Genomic DNA, 19,244 nt, shown 5'->3' with positions numbered 1-19,244 from the left:
ACTATTTTAGCTCCTTTGTAGACTTTTGGAGTGGAACTGTAACAGGATGGCTAAAAACCCAACTTTAACAGGATCCAATCCTCCAAACAATAACCGAAGCTACTTTCTTTGTAAGAAATCCCACTCTTCACTCAGGCCACTGAATTCTTTATTTTACTGACAGCAAAATGGGAGTACAGCTTTGGTGTAAATTTTGCCCTGAATTTCTGGGCAAATTTGGGATTTCCTCTAGCCTGTACAGGCCACTTTTTCTGCACGTGAGTAACGTTATCATTTCACACAGAAATCTCTTGAACTCTCTTGAACTCTCTTGAATATTACATTTTTGTATGTACATTTGTACAATTTACAATTAAAATTAAATTATTATAATTAACTACATATTTTAAATATTATTCCTCAAAAAAAATAAGGCGTTTTTTTGTTTTCAAATATTTAACCTAATTGGTTAAAAATAGTATTAATATGAATTTCATAGACACAACATACTCAATAGATCAAAATTAAGGGAGAATTTTTTAAAATCAGTATTTAATATTTCTCCCTGCAAATTTTAATCAATTTTAAGGACACATTTAATAATGTATTATCCAAACCAAGTTTATGAGCCGTACATTTGTAATTTTTGGTTGAATCTTTTAGAAAAAGATAACATTTGTAAATGCCCACGGTAAATTGTCAGTTATCCCCAGAGCACGTTTGCTTTAATCCCTTCATAACACTTAATCCAACATTTAATGTATTCCTAACCTGTGTCCCCTTCCACCCTTTTTAAACACGGAAAGGAATTAATGCAGAGTCACATGCTCAGTTGAAGAAAACACAAAACATCCTGTAATAATAAAAAAATAATATTTATTTTATTCTTTACATTTTAAGTTGACATAATTGATTTACAATCCATAAATTAAAGTAGTTTTAAATAATAAAGTAAAGTTACGTACAAACTAGTTAGCTGTTGAAACAATCAAAACTATTCAGCCGTTTTAATTGTGTTCATTTTTAAAACATAAATTTTGGAGATTTTCAAGTAAAAGATTACATGTAAAACATTAATTTTTAATTACATCACATTAAATATATTACAATGCAAACTGTCATTTTGAATAAAAAACACACACTTGATCTCCACATTAAGTGGTAAAAAGCATGATTAAATAAAGCATATTATCATCTCTCACTCACACATTTTTTCTCGCTCTCACTCTCTTATCTCATTAATACCAATAAATTTGTACAAATTTTGCTTGAAGCTAGTTATATTATTTGACAGTCTAAGTATTACTATTCCACTCTATGCGTTGTGTTTTGGTACTAGAGTTCCGCAACAAGCAGACGGGTTGGAGTGAAGTTTTTCAAGGGGTTGCGTCATAATTTCCCTAAGATCGACCACGGTGAAATTCTCCTGATCGATGATATGGTAGAAGTTGTGACGGAAGGACTTGAAATCGGAAAATATCGCGTTGTATCCATGAAAGTACATCCTGAGGAGTATCGGGGGTATCGGGGGTATGCCGGCGATTTTAAACAGGTCGTCCATGTAAAGTTGATTGTCTTCGCCAAGCATGTGAAAGTCACATTTACGAACTCCTTCCATTATTTTTCTCTCTTCGAAAGCTTTCAGCTCAGCGAGCATTTGTTTTTTATTTGGCAAAAGCTCCGGATGGAGAAGACACTTGATAAAAAACCTTACCTAAAATTTAAAGTTGTCAAACATTACTTATGTCATACATTACATGGTTACAAGCTCTGCCATATTAAACTGTATAATTCTGAAATTAAACAATATATTTCTCTATCAATCTATAAATCATAAATTTAATATTAAAAAAAAATCATATGATCTACTTTTGTAATTGAACTAGGTAGACAACAGTCTTCTGTAAAAATATATTTGGAATGATTTTTGAGTTCAAATCTCAGTAGTCCTGAACTTTATTGAAAAATTCGCACCTCGGATGATGATAAGACCGTTACCGCCACCTTATCTAATATTGAAACTTACAAAGGTTTAATCAATCCTCTGTAAAATACCGAATATTTATAAAGAGAACATATGTTAAAATTCCTTGAAATTATGAATTAAAGAAGGGCATCCACGATTAGAAAAAAAAAATTAAAATTTATCTTTAAACCAAGATGATAAAGGCAAAAATTATTGACCTCATTTAATCTGTGATGTCGCCTTTGACATTGAGATACACTAATTTTTTACTGTCACTAATAAGAGATTACACATATGGATTTTTCCTTTATGAACGTTTTCTTGGATCCAATTTTTTCCGGATTAGAAATCTGTCCTTGATATTAATTCAGACTTGCTGGGAAATGGATAAAGTACTATTGTTAAACAAAATTTTCCAAATTAATCTATAGATGATTTTATATTATATAGTTTATTATTTATTNATATGTTTTAAATGTTTATTACCAGTTGCATGTAATATTGAAAACCATATCATACTTTACAAAGTACAAACCATAAATAATATATATTTTTATATTATATTACATATTTATAAGGTTTTGTGCAATTCGTAAACCTTCTGGCTTTTTGGAACGAATAATTTGGTTCTAGGTATGGTCTCAACGAAGAAACAAATCCAGTTGTTACAGCGAAGCTTTTGACGTACTTTAAGGTCATCATCAGAGCAAAACAATCTTAAATTTGTATAAACATTGAGATAATTAAGTTTTTAATAGATGGTTTCAAATTTCTATGAAAACTCAGTCCTAACATTGCCAAGGGCTTGATTATATCAATGTAAACATATTTAAGATTGTTTTGCTCTGATGATGACCTTAAAGTAGGTCGAAAGCTTGGAAGGAACAACTGAATTTATTTCTTCATCCAGACCATACCAAGAGCCGGATTATTCGTGAAAAAAAAAAACATGGTCGATACATTTCGTCAAAAGTTATGTTCTTTTGGTTAATCCATATATTACAGTTTTTTTAAAAATGGTAAGTGATATTTTATAGACAATGAAAATTTGAGTACCCGGTCTATCAGAACTCTGACAGTCATCGAGACTGATATCTGTTCATATTAAATTTCACAAATTCACTAATTTTGTGGTCCGCTTGACCAATTAATATAGGACAATTAATTAAGGTTTTTAGTTGAGATAAAAAAGTCAATGGCACGAGCGGGATTCGAACCCACGATCTTCGGCTAGATACGCCACTGCTCTACCACTTGAGCTAGCGTGACCTCGATCCACTCGGACATCAACTTCCCATCTCAACCCCACCTTTTGAATCGAGGTCACGATAGCTCAAGTGGTAGAGCAGCGGCGTATCAAGACGAAGATCGTGGGTTCGAATCCCGCTCGTCCCATTGACTTTTTTATCTCAACTAAAAACCTTAATTAATTGTCTTAAATTGCACAGTTCATATTTTTTTGTTTGTTTACTAGGGTTCGCAACAGCAGAGGTCATATAAACCCTCAGGGTGCCGGTGTTTTTGAAAAAAAGCCCATTTGTAAGTATGTCGGGTTGGAATGCAGGGCCGCTGGATTCGAACCCGGGACCTTTACCTTACAGTGATGAGCGCCGTGTCAACGCCTAAACCATTGCGGCCACCGACGCCCCACACAGTTCATATTATAAAACTTACCATAAAACGTACAAATCAAGATTGTTACAGCATTAAATTTTTAGCATATTAACATGTATTAATTCATTAATTAATTTGAAACTATGGATGACTATGTTGTATTTGTTGCTATAAATACGTGAAAAAATCTGATTATCGAAATTTTTTGAATTAATTAAATATATGGTTTGGTTTAGTCGATCAACCCACCACTGAAGATAGTGAGAAGCTGGTCTGAATGAAACAAAACAGCGAGAAATAGCGGGCCGTAATGATCGGAACCCACCAAACAGATTCATCCTCACAAGAAAAAATTCGCAATTTAATGAATGTATTATAAAATGAAATAATTTGTCTCACCTGTATATCGACCATGTAAAATGTAGGAGTGTGCTTTAAAACGGCCAACATACCCATCGTCGGGTGGTTGATATTGATGATGCTCTTGTACAAGGGGGAGACGTAATTGTCTTCCACTTCGATTCCACATTCTTTCGACAGGAACGGATACGTGTACAAATATCCTGTAAAAATTGACCAGGAAATGTTTAATTTCTTACTTAAGATTTGTTTCTATGTTGCCGAGGGGGAGGGGCTGAAAGGGTTGGTCTTTAAAAGAAACGTAAATATTCATAAGGAGAACTTCAAGCGTAATTACCAAGGTGGTAATAAATCTGTAGAAAGTTTTAATAGAGATACATTAGTCCATTATTCAAGGGTTGATAATAATTATTACCCGTTGCAAAAACGATATCGTCGAAATCCATGGCAGTTCCGTCTTTGAATAGAACTCTACCGTCTCTGTTTATCCTGTTGATGTCGGGCTTCAGGACGACTTTAGATGGGAAGCCGACTTTCGCAGCGTAGTCTGTGTGATGGCTTAATACGATCTAGAAATTTATCAATTATTGAGTCAAAACTTGTTAATATGTTTTATCAACATCGTTATAAAATATGCATTTATGTTTCCTCAGATTTCCCATGCAACAAATTGAATCGTACAAGATCCTTCTTCAAGGATCCTTCTTGAGTTGTTCGATCGCTTGTGTTTTTTCGATGGTGTACAAAAAATCTCTTTGAGATAAAAAAGTAAGGAAAATTCAAAAGGTGTGGTTGAGATGGGATGTTAGTGTCCGAGCGGATCGAGGTCACAATAGCTCAAGTGGTAGTTCAGCCGAAGGTCGTGGGTTCGAATCCCTCTCGTGACACTGACTTTTTTATCTCAATTAAAAAACTTAATTAATTGATAAAGCCAAATCACGAAAACTAGTGAATTTTATCTTAATCTTGATTTTACCAATATTATCAGTATTTGCATGTAAGTTGGGTGATATTGTAAAGCTCTTCTTGTATTAACGTTTACGAACGTTAAGCTTAAATAGACATCAGACTGAACAAAACGAAGATTTTTAGAATTTATTTCTTGAAAAAAGTATGCATTGATTATTTGGAGATCATGAGGTGCGGTAGAAAAAAACATTTTCTTTATCATGCCAACGTTTCGATCTTTATTGAGATCATCTTCAGGGTTCAAAGTGTTTGTTTTCCGTGTCACTATTGAGTGTAGTGGGCCCTCTCAACACCCCACACAAACTGACACATCTACACGGAAAACAAACACTTTGAGCCCTGAAGATGATCTCAATAAAGATCGAAACGTTGGCATATAAAAAAAATGTTTTTCTAAAACCTACGCCACTCCAGACCTCATGATCTCCAAATAATCGTCGGCTTACGGTCACTAAACACCACACAGTTCATTGAATTGAAAGAATAATCTGTAATTGGTTCTCTACCATTTCTGGGTTCCTTACAATGGCGGAAAAAGCATTTTAAGGAGGTTTAATCTCAACATTCCCTGACTACCATCAGACTACTGACTAAGTAAAACTTATCGGTGGGTCCATAGAACGTGCCCATTATGACGCATTGTCTAGTACCGAGTGTACGCGACAGATAAAAGTTTCATAAATCACTCCCAGTCAATACTAACCCACTCATCCAACAGCTCTGACACAGAATCCCCTCAAACCTTCTGAAGCTGAAGAGGCATTTGTTTGGTGAAGACAGTAAATGTTAAATGAAATGTAGGGTGGAATGCTACCAGCTGCTCCATTCTAATTTTACTGTTTTGTTTGGTTTACTTTTTTTTCACTATTGCTTTCTACACTTAATTGTAGTTGTAATAGACAATAAAATAAAAAAGTCTGGTTAGCATTCATATTGGCTTGAAGTATTAGGTGTACCTCGGGTTATCTGGGGAAGGAGCACCACTTTTACGCTAATAAATTACATCCATTCACACCAGACCACACTCATAATGCCCCTATCACTATTCCTCGGGGTCCATTCTTGTACGCTATTAAATTAACTCAGTAAACTGATATAAATAAAAACTATTTCTCTTTCATCAATTTCTTTCAAGCCAATATAAACAGACAAGCAACACAGAACTCATTTATTCGAGCCCTCGATATTCCTCGGGGATGCTACTTCATTCTCGCTAATAAATACAATTGTTCCAATAAATAACATATAGAGGGACAAACACACAAAGACGCAGGGTGTCCTTTTTAGATGGCCTGGCTGAATTTCTCTTGAAACAGTAAAAATAAGAGTTTAATATTTTTTAGTCTAGTTTCAAATTTTTACTTTTTTGGAGAAAAATTATACAGGGTGGAATGACTTCAGGCCCAGTTCATAATTTCAAACACGACCCTACACATACTGACACGTCATTTTAAAAGATTTTTTACACTGAAAATAATTAAGGTTTTTAGTTGAGATGAAAAAAAGTTAATGGCACGAGAGGGATTCGAACCCACGACCTTACGGCTAGATACGCCGCTGCTCTACCACCTGAGCTATCGTGACGTCGATCCACTCGGACATCAACTCCCCATCTCAACCCCACCTTATGAGTTTTCCCTCCTTTTTGCCATTTTTCAAATTTCGTTTAATCGGTTTGGATTCTCGACGACAATTGAAATGGCGACGGAGAGCTTTAGTGAAGTGTACTTCATTTTTAAATCATTAATTCACTATTTTCGTGGTCCGCTTGATCAATTAATACAGGACAATTAATTAAGGTTTTTAGTTGAGATGAGGTCACGATAGCTCAGGTGGTAGAGCAGCGGCGTATCAAGCCGAAGATCGTGGGTTCGAATCCCGCTCGTGTCATTGACTTTTTTTCATCTCAACTAAAAACCTTAATTAATTGTAATGATTTAATTGGTCAAGCGGACCACGAAATTAGTGAATTTAAAGAGTTTTCTGGTTTATTCTTGGGCGATCAGGAAATTTCTGGGAATACAATTCGTCCGCACGATTATCAATAAACCAGTCGTACACATCAACTCGCTGTTTTTTTTTTAATTTTTTTTTTTAACGAGGGTTCGCAACAGCAGAGGTCATATAAACCGTCAGGTTGCCGGTGTTTTTGAAAAAAAGCCCATTTGTAAGTATGTCGGATTCGAATGCAGGGCCGCTGGATTCGAACCCGGGACCTTTACCTTACAGTGATGAGCGCCGTGTCAAAGACTAAACCTTGCGGCCACCGACGCCCTTAACTGTTGATCGGAAAAATGTGCTTTTTGGTTCATTTTGAATGGAATACTGAATGTAACGAATAGGTATTATTTTTTTAAAAATTGATTTACTTCCAGGAATTAAATTTGCACTCATAATGCGAGTTTACAAACAATGTAAACAATCAAGGCAATTAATATTTAATTTAAGGAAGAAGCAAATAATTGGAATTAACAACCAAACGGTTTTTTCAATCTTTTTGCTAAAACCGTCATTTTTTGACCAATTTAAAATCCGATTACACCATTGTTTTCAGTGTAAAAATTCCTTTAAAAGATTCTCCCAGGATATATAGGGTCGTATTTGAAATTTTGAAGTTCACGTACGATGTATAATTTTTTTCCAAAAAAAGGTAAAAATTTGAAACTAGACTAAAAAATATTAAACACGTATTTTTTTGTTTTTTGGAAAGCGTCATTGGCTGAAGAGAAAATTCATCCAGGCCATATATAAAAGACACCCTGTATAAAACCAAATCCAAATCCACTCAAGAAATTTTTTTGCAATATCATTTCCTAGAAAGATATTCTGTTGGTTATGTAATCTTCCTCGATATAAAATATCTATCTTATAACTATTCAATTGCTATTCTTCAGGGTTATCTTTCGAGAGAAAAAACTCACGTTGTCGGTTACGGACGAGATCTCAAAAGTCAAATCGAGGCCGGACGGACCAGCGCCGATTATGAGAACTTTTCGGTCTCGGAACTGAACGGCATCTCTGTAGTTGTGGCTGTGGACTTGATTCCCTTTGAAATGTTCCAATCCGTTTACTCTTGGGTAACGTGGTTTGCTGTTGTGCCTAAAAAATCAAGAATCGTTAAATCATTGAAATAAATTTTTATTAGCTTCTTTTTTTATGATTAAATGTGACGTACCCATTAGCTATGATAACTGCGTCGAAAACGTAAACGTGTTCGGTGTTTTTCTCGACGTCTTTAACTTCAATTTTCCACTGGGAGCCGAGCGGGCTTATTTGCTTCACGTAATGACGAAACTGAAAGTTGAAGAAAGTTCGTTTAATTATAAAAGTAGGTTAATTGGATCAATTTAGTGAACACATTTCAATATTTCTCAACTAACCCGATCAAACCATAATTTTCGTTAAATTATAACGGAAATAAAAAAAAAACTAAAAAAAACTAGTGTAGAAGCGAAAAGGTTAAACTATTATTTGTTTAAAATGTAATTTATGTAACTTAATAGCGTCACAATCATAAAATCGGATCACTACAAGGCAACTTCATTGAGAATGATTTAATTAGCACTGATAAGATTTCTAGTCTAAATTAATTAAATTAAATATTTGTACGGTTTCATACAAAGAGAATTCCTTATCACTAAAAGGCAAGACCGACAATTATGAAAATTGTTTACAAAAAAATATAGTTTATAGAGATTTAACAAAAGATATTTTTTGCAAATCTATCCGACCCAGATCGTACGATTTCTCTCTCTTTGTTTTTTCAGAATCCATCTGCTATTTAGATAATTTTTTATACCGCCTTTGTTTACTGCAAAAGTTTAAAGTGAAAAGCTCTTTTTGTTTTAACTTGATATTCTTTTAAATATTGTATCAAAGAGTCAGTTTATAATTTTATTTAATCATATTTGTTAAATAGAACTTATATAACCAAAATAAGCCGCAATTTTAGCTATCCCACTTATATTAGCTGTGTGTTTCACAGAGAAGTGTTTTAAGGCCTGTACTATTTTTAATTTATATTAAAGATTTTTTTAAACTAAAACTTTCAGGTAAAATATTGGGATTCGCTGTTGATACACTTTTTTCCGGCAGGAATTATGTTGTACTAAAAAATATTACGGATGGAATACTATTAGTTTAAAAAATGTTTACATAGAGGTTTTTACTTTTAAAAACACTTAAAACAAAAATCCTTTTAGTCTATAATGAAAATTATATTAATTATAACGCAAATATGGTTGAGTTGAAAAAATGTCACGAACGGGACTCGAACTCACGACCTCTGGGTCAGTAAAAGTTGTAGAAGCGCCACGGCACTGATACGTAGATCGTGGGTTCGAGACTCGCTCGTAACACTAATTTTTCAACTCGACCATACTTTGCATAATAATTAAAGTTTGTTTAACAGGACCAACTAAAAATATGTAGTAGATTAATGTAGTATTACATTCCTGCATAAATATGTTTAAATCATTTTCTATTCAAGTTAAATATTTATTTGAATAAGTTTTGATAGTAAATTTAAATTTAGGTTTCGCATTGATGCTTTGGTAAAAAAGTTGAGAAAATTATGTTAGAAATTTAAAATTGTAAATATATTCTTTAGCCAAATTTAATGAGCCGTGTTTATTTTTAATTAGCACAATACTGATAACATGTGCAATCCTAATTTGGGGAGGTACCACAAAATCTATAATTTATTCAGTAATTATTGTTTAAAATTATATATCGTGAGATGCGGTCTGGTGTAACGTAGGTTTTAAAAAAACATTTTCTTTATCGTGCCAACGTTTCGATCTTTATTGAGATCATCTTCAGGGCCTCAACACCCAATAATGACACATTTACACAGGAAACAAACACTTTGATTGAGTGTAAAATTTCTAGCATTGTATAAATCCACATCTTACGTGTATTTGTATAATTTAAACAATGTTTATAAATCCCAGGCCCTGAAGATGATCTCAACAAAGGTCGAAACGTGGGCACGATAAAAAAAATGTTTAGTTAATGACTGGAGATCGTGAAATGCGGTCTGGCGTGACGTAGGTTTTAGAAAAACATTTTCTTTATTGTGTCAACGTTTCGATCTTTATTGAGATCATCTTCAGGGCCTCAACACCCAATAATGACACATTTACACAGAAAACAAACACTTTGAATGAGTACAAATATTTTGATTGAGTCTAAAATTTCTAGCATTGTATAAATTCACATCTTACGTGTATTTGTATAATTTAAACAATGTTGATAAATCCCAGTCCCTGAAGATGATCTCAACAAAGGTCGAAACGTGGGCACGACAAAAAAATGTTTAGTTAATGACTGGAGATCGTGAGATGCGGTCTGGTGTAACGTAGGTTTTAGAAAAATATTTTCTTTATCATGCCAACGTTTCGATCTTTATTGAGATCATCTTCAGGGCTCAAAGTGTTTGTTTTCTGCGTAGTTGTGTCATTCTTGTGTGTCGTGTTGAGAGTTGTAATAATTTGGACGAAGGTGATAAGGCGAAGTGTCTTTATTTACTGGGCGTTGGTTTCGTTGATCTTCAATTTCTTTTACCATTTTTGCTAAACAGGAGAGAATGTCCTGGAGGCAGAAGTCCAGGGTCTGGGTGGTATCGATTTATAGGAATGTCTGCAGTGTTTTGCTACCCGGAAAATCCACTTCGGCATAGTGAAAAGTGCAGAAGGATATTCCGTTTCGTACATGAAAGTACCTGTCGAATAGGATTTTTTGGGTAAGATAATAAGTTTATGGAAGGACGGCTTGTCACACGTCTAAGAAAACACCCAAGCAGCATTCCGTCCCCAGGATAGGATGATGTCTACCATGCGGCACTGTTGAATGGTAGAGCGATGTCACCGAACCGAATTGATGTGATGGAATAACATAGGTGCGTCCAATGATGGAATACTAGTGTTCTAAGAGTTTTTCAAAAGTTTTGCCAAGCAATGACAATTGATGGGGTTATATAGTAGGGGGGTGGTGAGGTTTATTCGGTTTAGGGTTTTGCGAAAATATTCATTGGATTGGAAAGTAGATAATGCTAAAGACTAGGTTGTAAATTGTGGTAATGAAAATCCTACGAAAAGAATGAAGATTATCTTATCGATTTTTGGCGAGTTTTTTCGGGATGCGAAACCAATTGACCTAAAGATTATATAAAAAGTAACGGGTGATGCTGCCCTAGGTTACGCATGTGTTTTGATTGAGAAAGGTCAGATAAAAATTTAAAAACACATTTTTAATTGAAAATTTTGAACAATACTCTCATGATATTTGAGGAAGTTATAGAAATCCTTTTATTTTTCCAAATTTCCACTATGAAATGTATGGTTGTTTTAATATTTTAGTTATGGATGTTGTGAGTGTTTTTAGCTTGGGAACAACAAAAGAAGATTACAACTGAACTTAGACTGAAATTACAAAAGAAAATAAATCTAAAAGAGTCGGCTTACCTTTATGTTGGGTTTTATGTTAAAATGATCCGCGTAATCATTCAGATACTGTAGAACCTCTTTCGCAGTAAGGTAGGACACCCCTTGTTTATTCGCGTGGGGAAAATCCGGGAACATCATCACCTCCTTCGGTAGATTCGTCCTAAGAATAAACTACATTAAACAAAAATGGTAAACTACTAGCTGTCAATAAACAATTAATTTTAATTACAAAACACGATTTTTCCGATTGTATCTTGTAGTTCACAAAAATTTCTACAAAAAGAATTTCAACGTTTTTGAAATCGATAAAATATCTGATCATACCGTACGAAACGTTAAAAAAATATGATAGATGCAACATGACAGTAGAATCCGAATATAATTGGCGTACAAGGTTTTTCAGTTTAAAAAGGCAAATTAGAAAATAGTTAAAAGGATGTTATTCTTCGGTTTTATATAAAGAGCGTGTAGGCTACTACGCGATATGAGAAACATCCTAAACCAGCGAGTCTTTGGGTCCCCTGTTCCGATTTTTGGAGAAAACAGGGCTGTTTGATTCTATATGGTACTTCATAGATATGTTTTCTCTCAACTGATATGTATTACAAGTGAATGTATTTATTAGCGCGAATAGTGTGAGTTGGCAACATGCTACCACCTCAAGTAAGCAACTGTGCTACAAAGCACGAATCATTTGTTCCATCTCAGGCAAATATGCTGATATATATAATTCGTAACTTTGCTAACACGTAATGGACTGAAAAACGAGGTTCTACGCTAAGATGGTACTATTGCTTTATTTTCCGCAGTAATCCGGATTTCGAGCATTAAACGCTCGTCGTCAGACTAGAAACCACAAGTACTTCTATCAACGCGAACTTACAAAAAGACGTTCAGCATAGGCAACTATGCTGAGGTTAAATTTGTTACCTTGATTCCGCCTCATGAAGCTATGCTGATGTATAAGTTAGTAACTTTGCTAACTCTGTTATCAATGCTGAGGTGTCAGTTGGTTACATTGCTACCAGCTTCAGGCATTGCGCTAGTCATAACCCAACACTACTAAAGGTTTATAAGTATGTATGTTACCTTGTGACTAGTTGTCGACCTCGTAGTTTCTATGATACAATGGAAATTTGAACCCAATGACATATCTACAAAAGGTCTGCAATGAAATGTATTTGTTAATATTAAAGGCTGTTGTATGATTGTAGGATAGGGAATGATTTTCCCTGCGATTTACTTTAATTATAGTATGTCTCTAGAGTGGGGGGGCCGCGGTAGCCGAGTGGTTAAGGCGTCAGACTCTCGGCTAGTAGATCCCGCTGTCGTGGGTTCGATCCCCACCGTCGCCTCTGGACTTTTTCTGACTCCTAAGGGGACCGGTGGCCGCAATTGAAAGAAATTGACACGGCACTCATCAATGAAAGGGGCGGGATCGGATCTCAGCGACCCTGAATTTGGCCCCAACCCCATTCAAAAATGAGTTTCTTCGATGGAAGAACACGGGCACAACGAGGGCGCAAGTTCATATTTGTGTTGCGAGCCCCCCCCCCAAAAAAAAATATGGAGTCAGGTACAATAAGAGTACAATAAGCTGAACAGCTGCAGTACTCAGGAGGGAACTCCTCCAGTTCCTGGTATCCATTGTAAAAAAAAAAAATGACACAAGAGTGATGAGTGATGAGGTATATTGAGTACTCAACTCGACATCCTAGGCTTAAAACTGCATCCGTTAGGGCTGAAACGGCCTAGCTGTTGACAACGCAGGAAACCTAAGACCGAGGTCTGACCCCGGCCCATCAAAACACCCAACCGTGGAAAGAAGAATAGAAACCCATCATGATATGACCATATTAACCGATGTGACGATCACGCATTAAGTTAAACCGCTTTTTTAGCTGCTAATCGAACAGGAAATTACCTGAGACTCTTGTACATACTAGAGTGTACAGGAAGTCCGTATTCGTCCTCACCGATCATGTCCGAGTAAACCCAGGTGCCGCCCAGGGAGTTCGTCTGTTCAAAAAGGGTTAGCTTGCAGGGGCAGGCAGGATCGGAGAGGTGACGCGCCGCCACCAGACCCGCGACGCCGGCTCCTATCACAGCTACGTTTTTCGGATATTCTGAAAAAGAAATTCATGTAAAACCTCTAAAACTGATCAGGTTAAATTATACACTTAGGTTATTTTTGTTCGGGCAATTTTAAAAATGTAAATAGTGATTTGATATTCAAAAGTCATCTTTCACGTCAAATGGTAATTTTTGGAAAATGAGAATGTATTTTTGTAAGGAACGAGCTTTTAAATTTTCATCAATTTGCAGGTCCAAAAATAAAAAATCCCTAGAAATGATGTATACATTTTTATAACTTATGGGTAACTTTTAGAAATAATTCTTTCAAATAAGCTAGAAAATTTTTTTTTAAAGTTTTTTAAAATGAAAAATTACGCTATTACAAAATGGTAGATACGTTTGAAATTCGGGTAGCACCATTTGATTCTATTTGAAAAAATTATAGTCTCTTTCTAGAAAAATCACCCTAATACGCCCCAAATGTAAGAAAAACCACCGTATAAAACTTGGTCCGATTGTCAACCCGTTCGTAGATAATCAACATTTTATTATTTTTCAACTATCTTATGTTTTCGTCATAAATATGCTGGTAGCTCTAGAATTATTCATTTTTGTGACTATCCAAAAAGAGATATTAAAAAAAAGCATTCAAGGACGTTCCTAACAGACACTAAATCATTGAAAAATTGCTAAATTTAAAATTTGTAAAAAACTAAATTTGCAACCTCATTAGAAAAGTTCACGGCAATTTTTTTTTCTTTAATTACGTCGAACCAAAATGAAGAAATTGTATGCTAAATGGGAAAAAAGCGGTGAAGGGGTGAAAAAAGAAATGGGGTTGATCTAGCAATTAAAATTTTTGTTCTGGGAACAATTTACACCCCAACTTAATAAAACGCACAAAAAGGAAGAAAAATGAAACGAAACGAATAAAAAAATAGACAAAATTTTTACATTAAACGTAGAAAAAAGAAAAGCATTATGTTAATTGTCTCTCTATGTTTTTTTGTTTGATTTTTACGTCGACTTTTTCTTTTTTCTGTGCTTTTTTATCAGATTAAAGTTGATTTTTATAACTTCTGTACTGTTCTATTTTTTAGTGTAGATGTTTTGTCTCTTTTTTTATGTGTTTTTAATATGACAGAGTTGGGAAATAAATTTTGCCCAGGACAAAAAGCCGAATTACTCCCATTCCCCTTTTTCCCCACCATCACCACTTTTTTCCCATTGAACATAAAACTTCTGCATTTTCGTTCTATGTAATTAAAAAAAAAACAGCTAGAAAACCTATTAAACGAAGAAGTTTTTATGCAATTCGACAGCTATACCTTGAATCCTCCCAACGATTTTGTGTATGTAGTTTTTTTTACAAATTTTAACTTTAGCGGTTTTGAAAGATTTATTGTTTTGTTTTTTAACAGAAATTACAGTGAAAGTTCTTAAAGCGTGTTTCTAGAAGGAAATTTAACGCTCTTTCAATGCTTTTGTTTTGATTTTTCCAAAAATGAATAGTTCAAAAGTTACGAGTAGATTTATAACGAAAACTGAAGATAGTTAAAAAAAAAGAAAAACATAAAATGTGAATAACTGCGAAAGGGTTGAGAATCAAACCATGGTTTGTATGGAGGTTTTTATTCCATATAAAAGACACCCTGTATAATAATGCTTTATTGAATTTAAAAAATTAATACAAAAAAGATATCATTTACGACTTGGGTCTATCAAGTAGTCAGGTTTTTAAGTTGAAAAATTTTTAATAAAAAAGAGTGCAAAATCTGTAAATCTGGCAGTAATTAATTTATAATTTATTGAAGATTAATAATCACGTAGTTTGTAATATGATTCACTCAATATTTTAACTATTGTCTTATAAGTTTCCCAATATAAACAAGGTTTAGCAATAATTTTGTTAAATTCATAATTGTGCAAATTAATCATTGAGAAATAAAGGCAATCTCCTGAAAGTTTGTAATTATACAATAACCTCATGATTTTTATTTAAATTTTTGTATATTATTATTGTAAGTACAATTTATTTATTGAGGTAAATAATGTTTTTTAAGAGATTCCTCGTAATTGGAACTACGGTGACTTACCGTGGGAGGACATGATAAAATCGCCGTTCGTGACTTCACTGTGTCCAGTCGTACTTCTACTGATTAGTGTTTATTCTCGGTTTTACTCCGGCGATTGATTGATCTTGAAGGCATCGCCCCTCCATTCAATAAGAGGCTATATCCAGGGGTAGGGGGTGCTTCGTCACTATAGATAACTGGTCCCCCAGCATAGGATGTTTTCTAACGGGTCATTTGATATTTACACCAGTGACCCATTTTATCGTAGCATAATGTAAATTTATGAAATGTAAAAAGCTTTCTTCTATTTAACTATTATTTATATTGATTTTTATGTAAAATTGTTTACACACAGTTTTATACCAACAGGCTTATCTTGTTTGTGTGTTGTGAATAGATAATACAATGTCCTATTTGAATGCGCAAAAGTGATAAAAACATGAAAAAACAAACAGGTTTTTTTTAGTTTAACGTAGTTCATCACTCGTTTAATCGATATATTTTAAACCATATTGTACTCTAAATCGAATCTGATTTTGACATTTCTTTTATTATTCAATAGTGATTTTTTAACATTAACATCAAGAAATGCTTAAAATTAACCGCGCAGAACTTTGGTGCTTCTTCCTTCGACAACTCAAAGCCTCGCCTTGCTTATTTTCCAGCTGCCTAGCTAGCTACTAAACTTGTCAAGGATACTAAAAGCTACCGCCTTATCAGCTTATTACTTTTGTTCCCCAAAACGTTTGGAAAAAAACTGCTATATTTATTACACAAAATTCCCGATTTCCAATTTCGTTTCTGTCCGAAGCCCACATGCCAACTACAGCACCGTACAGTAATTGGCTTAATTTTTAACAAAAAAAACAATCTGTCAAGCTCTATTTGTTTACACACAGTAGGCCTTTCTGGACTTCGGTTCAAATTGTTTTATTATTATTATTATTATTTAATTTGTGCCTTACACATATTACAAAAGAAATTACAACTTTTTTTACATCGTCACAACACTGACACTAATGCCAGCGCTGCACCCGGAGGACATATGCCATGCTGGTACTCGGTATGAGTGACTAAGGGGCTAGGAATGGGTCGACGTCCATTAAGGTGCCGGAATGGAAATGTTTTGAGAGGGGGTGGAACAATAGATTAGGTTGGATGTAGAGGTTAGTGTGTAACTTTTGGTTCGGATTAGTTCGTTGACGAAAGGAATGTTCAGGCCATTGTGGATCGTGAGGTTAGTGAGTAGTAAGGAGCTTTGACTATTTGTCTAAGTACTTTTAATTGGAAATGTGTTGGATATTGGATGGCTTGGGTTAGTTTAGTTTTCATGGCCATGATGGATTTCGGCCCTTAGGTTAGGTAGTAGTTGTCCAAGACTTTTGTGAAGAAATCAGCCATTGTGAATGATTAAGGGGCAAGGAGGTCTGGAGGTCATCGTGGATTAAGGCGACGGAATGGAAATGCTTTGAGAGGGCTGGAACAATAGATTAGGTTGGATCCAGAGGTTTGTGTATAACTTTTGGTTCGGATTAGTTCGTTGACGAAAGGAATGTCCAGGCCATTGTTGATCGTGAGATTAGTGACGTAGTAAGGAGCTTTGACGATTTGTTTAAGTACTTTTAATTGGAAATGTGTTGGCTATTGGATGGCTTGGTAGAAAACCACAGTTCACTCTGTATGTCCAACATTGTTGCTGTAAAGGGTTGTATAAGATTATTTTAGTTTTCACGGCCATGATGGATTTCGGTCCTAAGGTTTTAGTAGTTGTCCAAGACTTTTGTGAAGAAACCAGCCATTGTGAATGATTAAGGAGCAAGGAGGTCTGGAGGTCATCGTCGATTAAGGCGACGGAATGGAAATGCTTTGAGAGGGCTGGCCCAGTAGGATTAGGTTGGGTCGGTGTAGAACTTTTGGAATCGGGAACGGATCAGTTTATTAACAAAAGGAATGTTGAGGTTGTCAGCTTTGCTCAATCCTGCGACGGACTTCGGTTACCTAAACTTACCTTAAGTCCGGGAAATGGCTCGCAGTTTCCAAAGCCCACGTACAGCGAAATCAACAGAGTGCGCTGTGATGAAAGCGTGGGGGAATTAAAATAAAGAAAAGTAAAATGAAAAGCAAAAGTAAAACAAAACCTTCTTGAACAAAAATAAATTTATTACTTCAATGGTAAAATTTATACAAACTAATAATAAATAGGCCTCAAACTTTCTTGTGGCAATTAATAATTAATAATTGATAATTGAGCGAACGGAGGAGCTTAATCGGTGGAGACAAAAAGCACTTACGGTTTAACCAGTTAGAGAAGCTAGGATCAGTCCGCTGCAGAGATCACGAGCCGAGACTTTATTAGCCCGAAATTTGATTCACTTATCCTTCTGTGATGGAAGGGGGCATTTGTCCCACCTAAACGTGTCCTTAGGGGACCCCTAGCGCCTCGTGACAAGGTCTATGTGGATAGTGAAGTTAGTGACGTAATAAGTAGCTTTGGCAATATGACTGCTCATGACAATGAGGAAGAAGGCTTGGATGTGACTCCTATGTCCAAAGTGTTCGCAGTAAAGTCTTGCATAAAGTTAGTTTAGTGCTGACGGTCAACACAAATCTTTGTAGAAGTCTTCGTAGTTGTGCAAGTAAGTCTTCTGTTAAGTTGTTGTCTTTTAAGTCTTGTGTCCACGTCAGACTACTATCTAAGCATAGTCCTAAGGATCTGACTTGAATGGAAATCTGTATTTAGATTTGTCCTCCACTTTTTGAACCGGTCTTCGTTAAGGTCAAGGTGTGCTTGGATGTTGCAGGTGGATAGCATTCGAATTAGAAGACAATATGCGCGCCTGACGACGATGTATTAAGGAATATAGTAGGCCAGCAGTATAGATGGGACTAAGAATGCTCCAAGATTAAGCTGCCAGACTCCTACTTCATATTGTGAATTCACTAGTGAACAATAGAACTTATAGCACCAAACCAGACGGCGTCACTTCGATATCAAGACCATGACAACCTTAGATTTCGCTATATTAAATAAAGGAAAAGGCAAACAAAATTTCAAAATTATGTTAACAAAATTAATAGTTGTAATCAAAAATGGCGTGTGAAAGTAAATCCCCAAAAGTCCACTCTCGTTGCATTCATTTATCACAGATCTAAAAGACCGATAGTCATGGATGCTGCTCGGGTAGTTGAAGTTGATTCCGTCAAAAATTTAGACGTCATAAGATAAAAGATTAACATATTTAAAATATAACAGTGATGTGATTAAACGACTTTTGGGGCGAACCCATCTTCTTAAACCTATCCTCGACAAAATTTCTTCACTTTCACTCTTCAACAAACGGATGTTATCCTTTGGCAGTATGCATAACCTTTCCTAGGGCTTGCAAGTGACTCTCAATTAAAAAGGCTTCAAATCTACCAAAATCGAGTTCTGAGGATTATCAAGAGTGTGCCTCGGTTGAATCGGAAACCTATACTTCACCGTGATCTAAATATATAATAAGTTGTAAAGGTGATGATGATGGAGGATAGTAGGAAGTCGGAGTTTCTGGCTTGTACTTTCGTAGTTCCTTAGTTCAATCAATCGACGTCTCCATTGAGCGGTTGCTTCGGATTCGAAGATGAGAGGCTGTTTCTTCCTGCTCATTGCATAACCTATGGGATCATCATTATTACCGGTTATTAGTCCTAACATTCCGAGTTTAGCCTGGTCTAATCGTTTGAAGATGGCTGTTTTAGCATAAGTTGACTGTGTCTAGC

At 35.2% G+C, this 19,244-nt stretch overlaps 1 protein-coding gene across 1 annotated transcript; it reads right to left on the bottom strand.

The window, feature by feature from the left end:
* Positions 1–830: 830 nt before the first annotated feature.
* On the bottom strand, positions 831–15,615 carry LOC106662423 (senecionine N-oxygenase-like). The gene is made up of 8 exons (XM_014386511.2): positions 15,507–15,615; positions 13,259–13,460; positions 11,353–11,494; positions 8,064–8,182; positions 7,810–7,987; positions 4,335–4,488; positions 3,959–4,122; positions 831–1,693 (listed from the first exon to the last, which is right to left on the bottom strand). The coding sequence occupies exons 1-8, from the start codon at positions 15,517–15,519 to the stop codon at positions 1,295–1,297; spliced, it is 1,371 nt and encodes a 456-aa protein (XP_014241997.1). The 5' UTR covers positions 15,520–15,615; the 3' UTR covers positions 831–1,294.
* Between the last annotated feature and the right edge of the window lie 3,629 nt (positions 15,616–19,244).

Source organism: Cimex lectularius, unplaced genomic scaffold (assembly GCF_000648675.2).
Source record: "Cimex lectularius strain Harlan isolate CLEC.00 unplaced genomic scaffold, Clec_2.1 scaffold22, whole genome shotgun sequence".
NCBI classification, from domain to species: Eukaryota; Metazoa; Arthropoda; class Insecta; order Hemiptera; family Cimicidae; genus Cimex; species Cimex lectularius.
The sequence above is the reverse complement of the archived record's forward strand: the minus strand, read 5'-3'. Positions and strand labels throughout refer to the sequence as shown.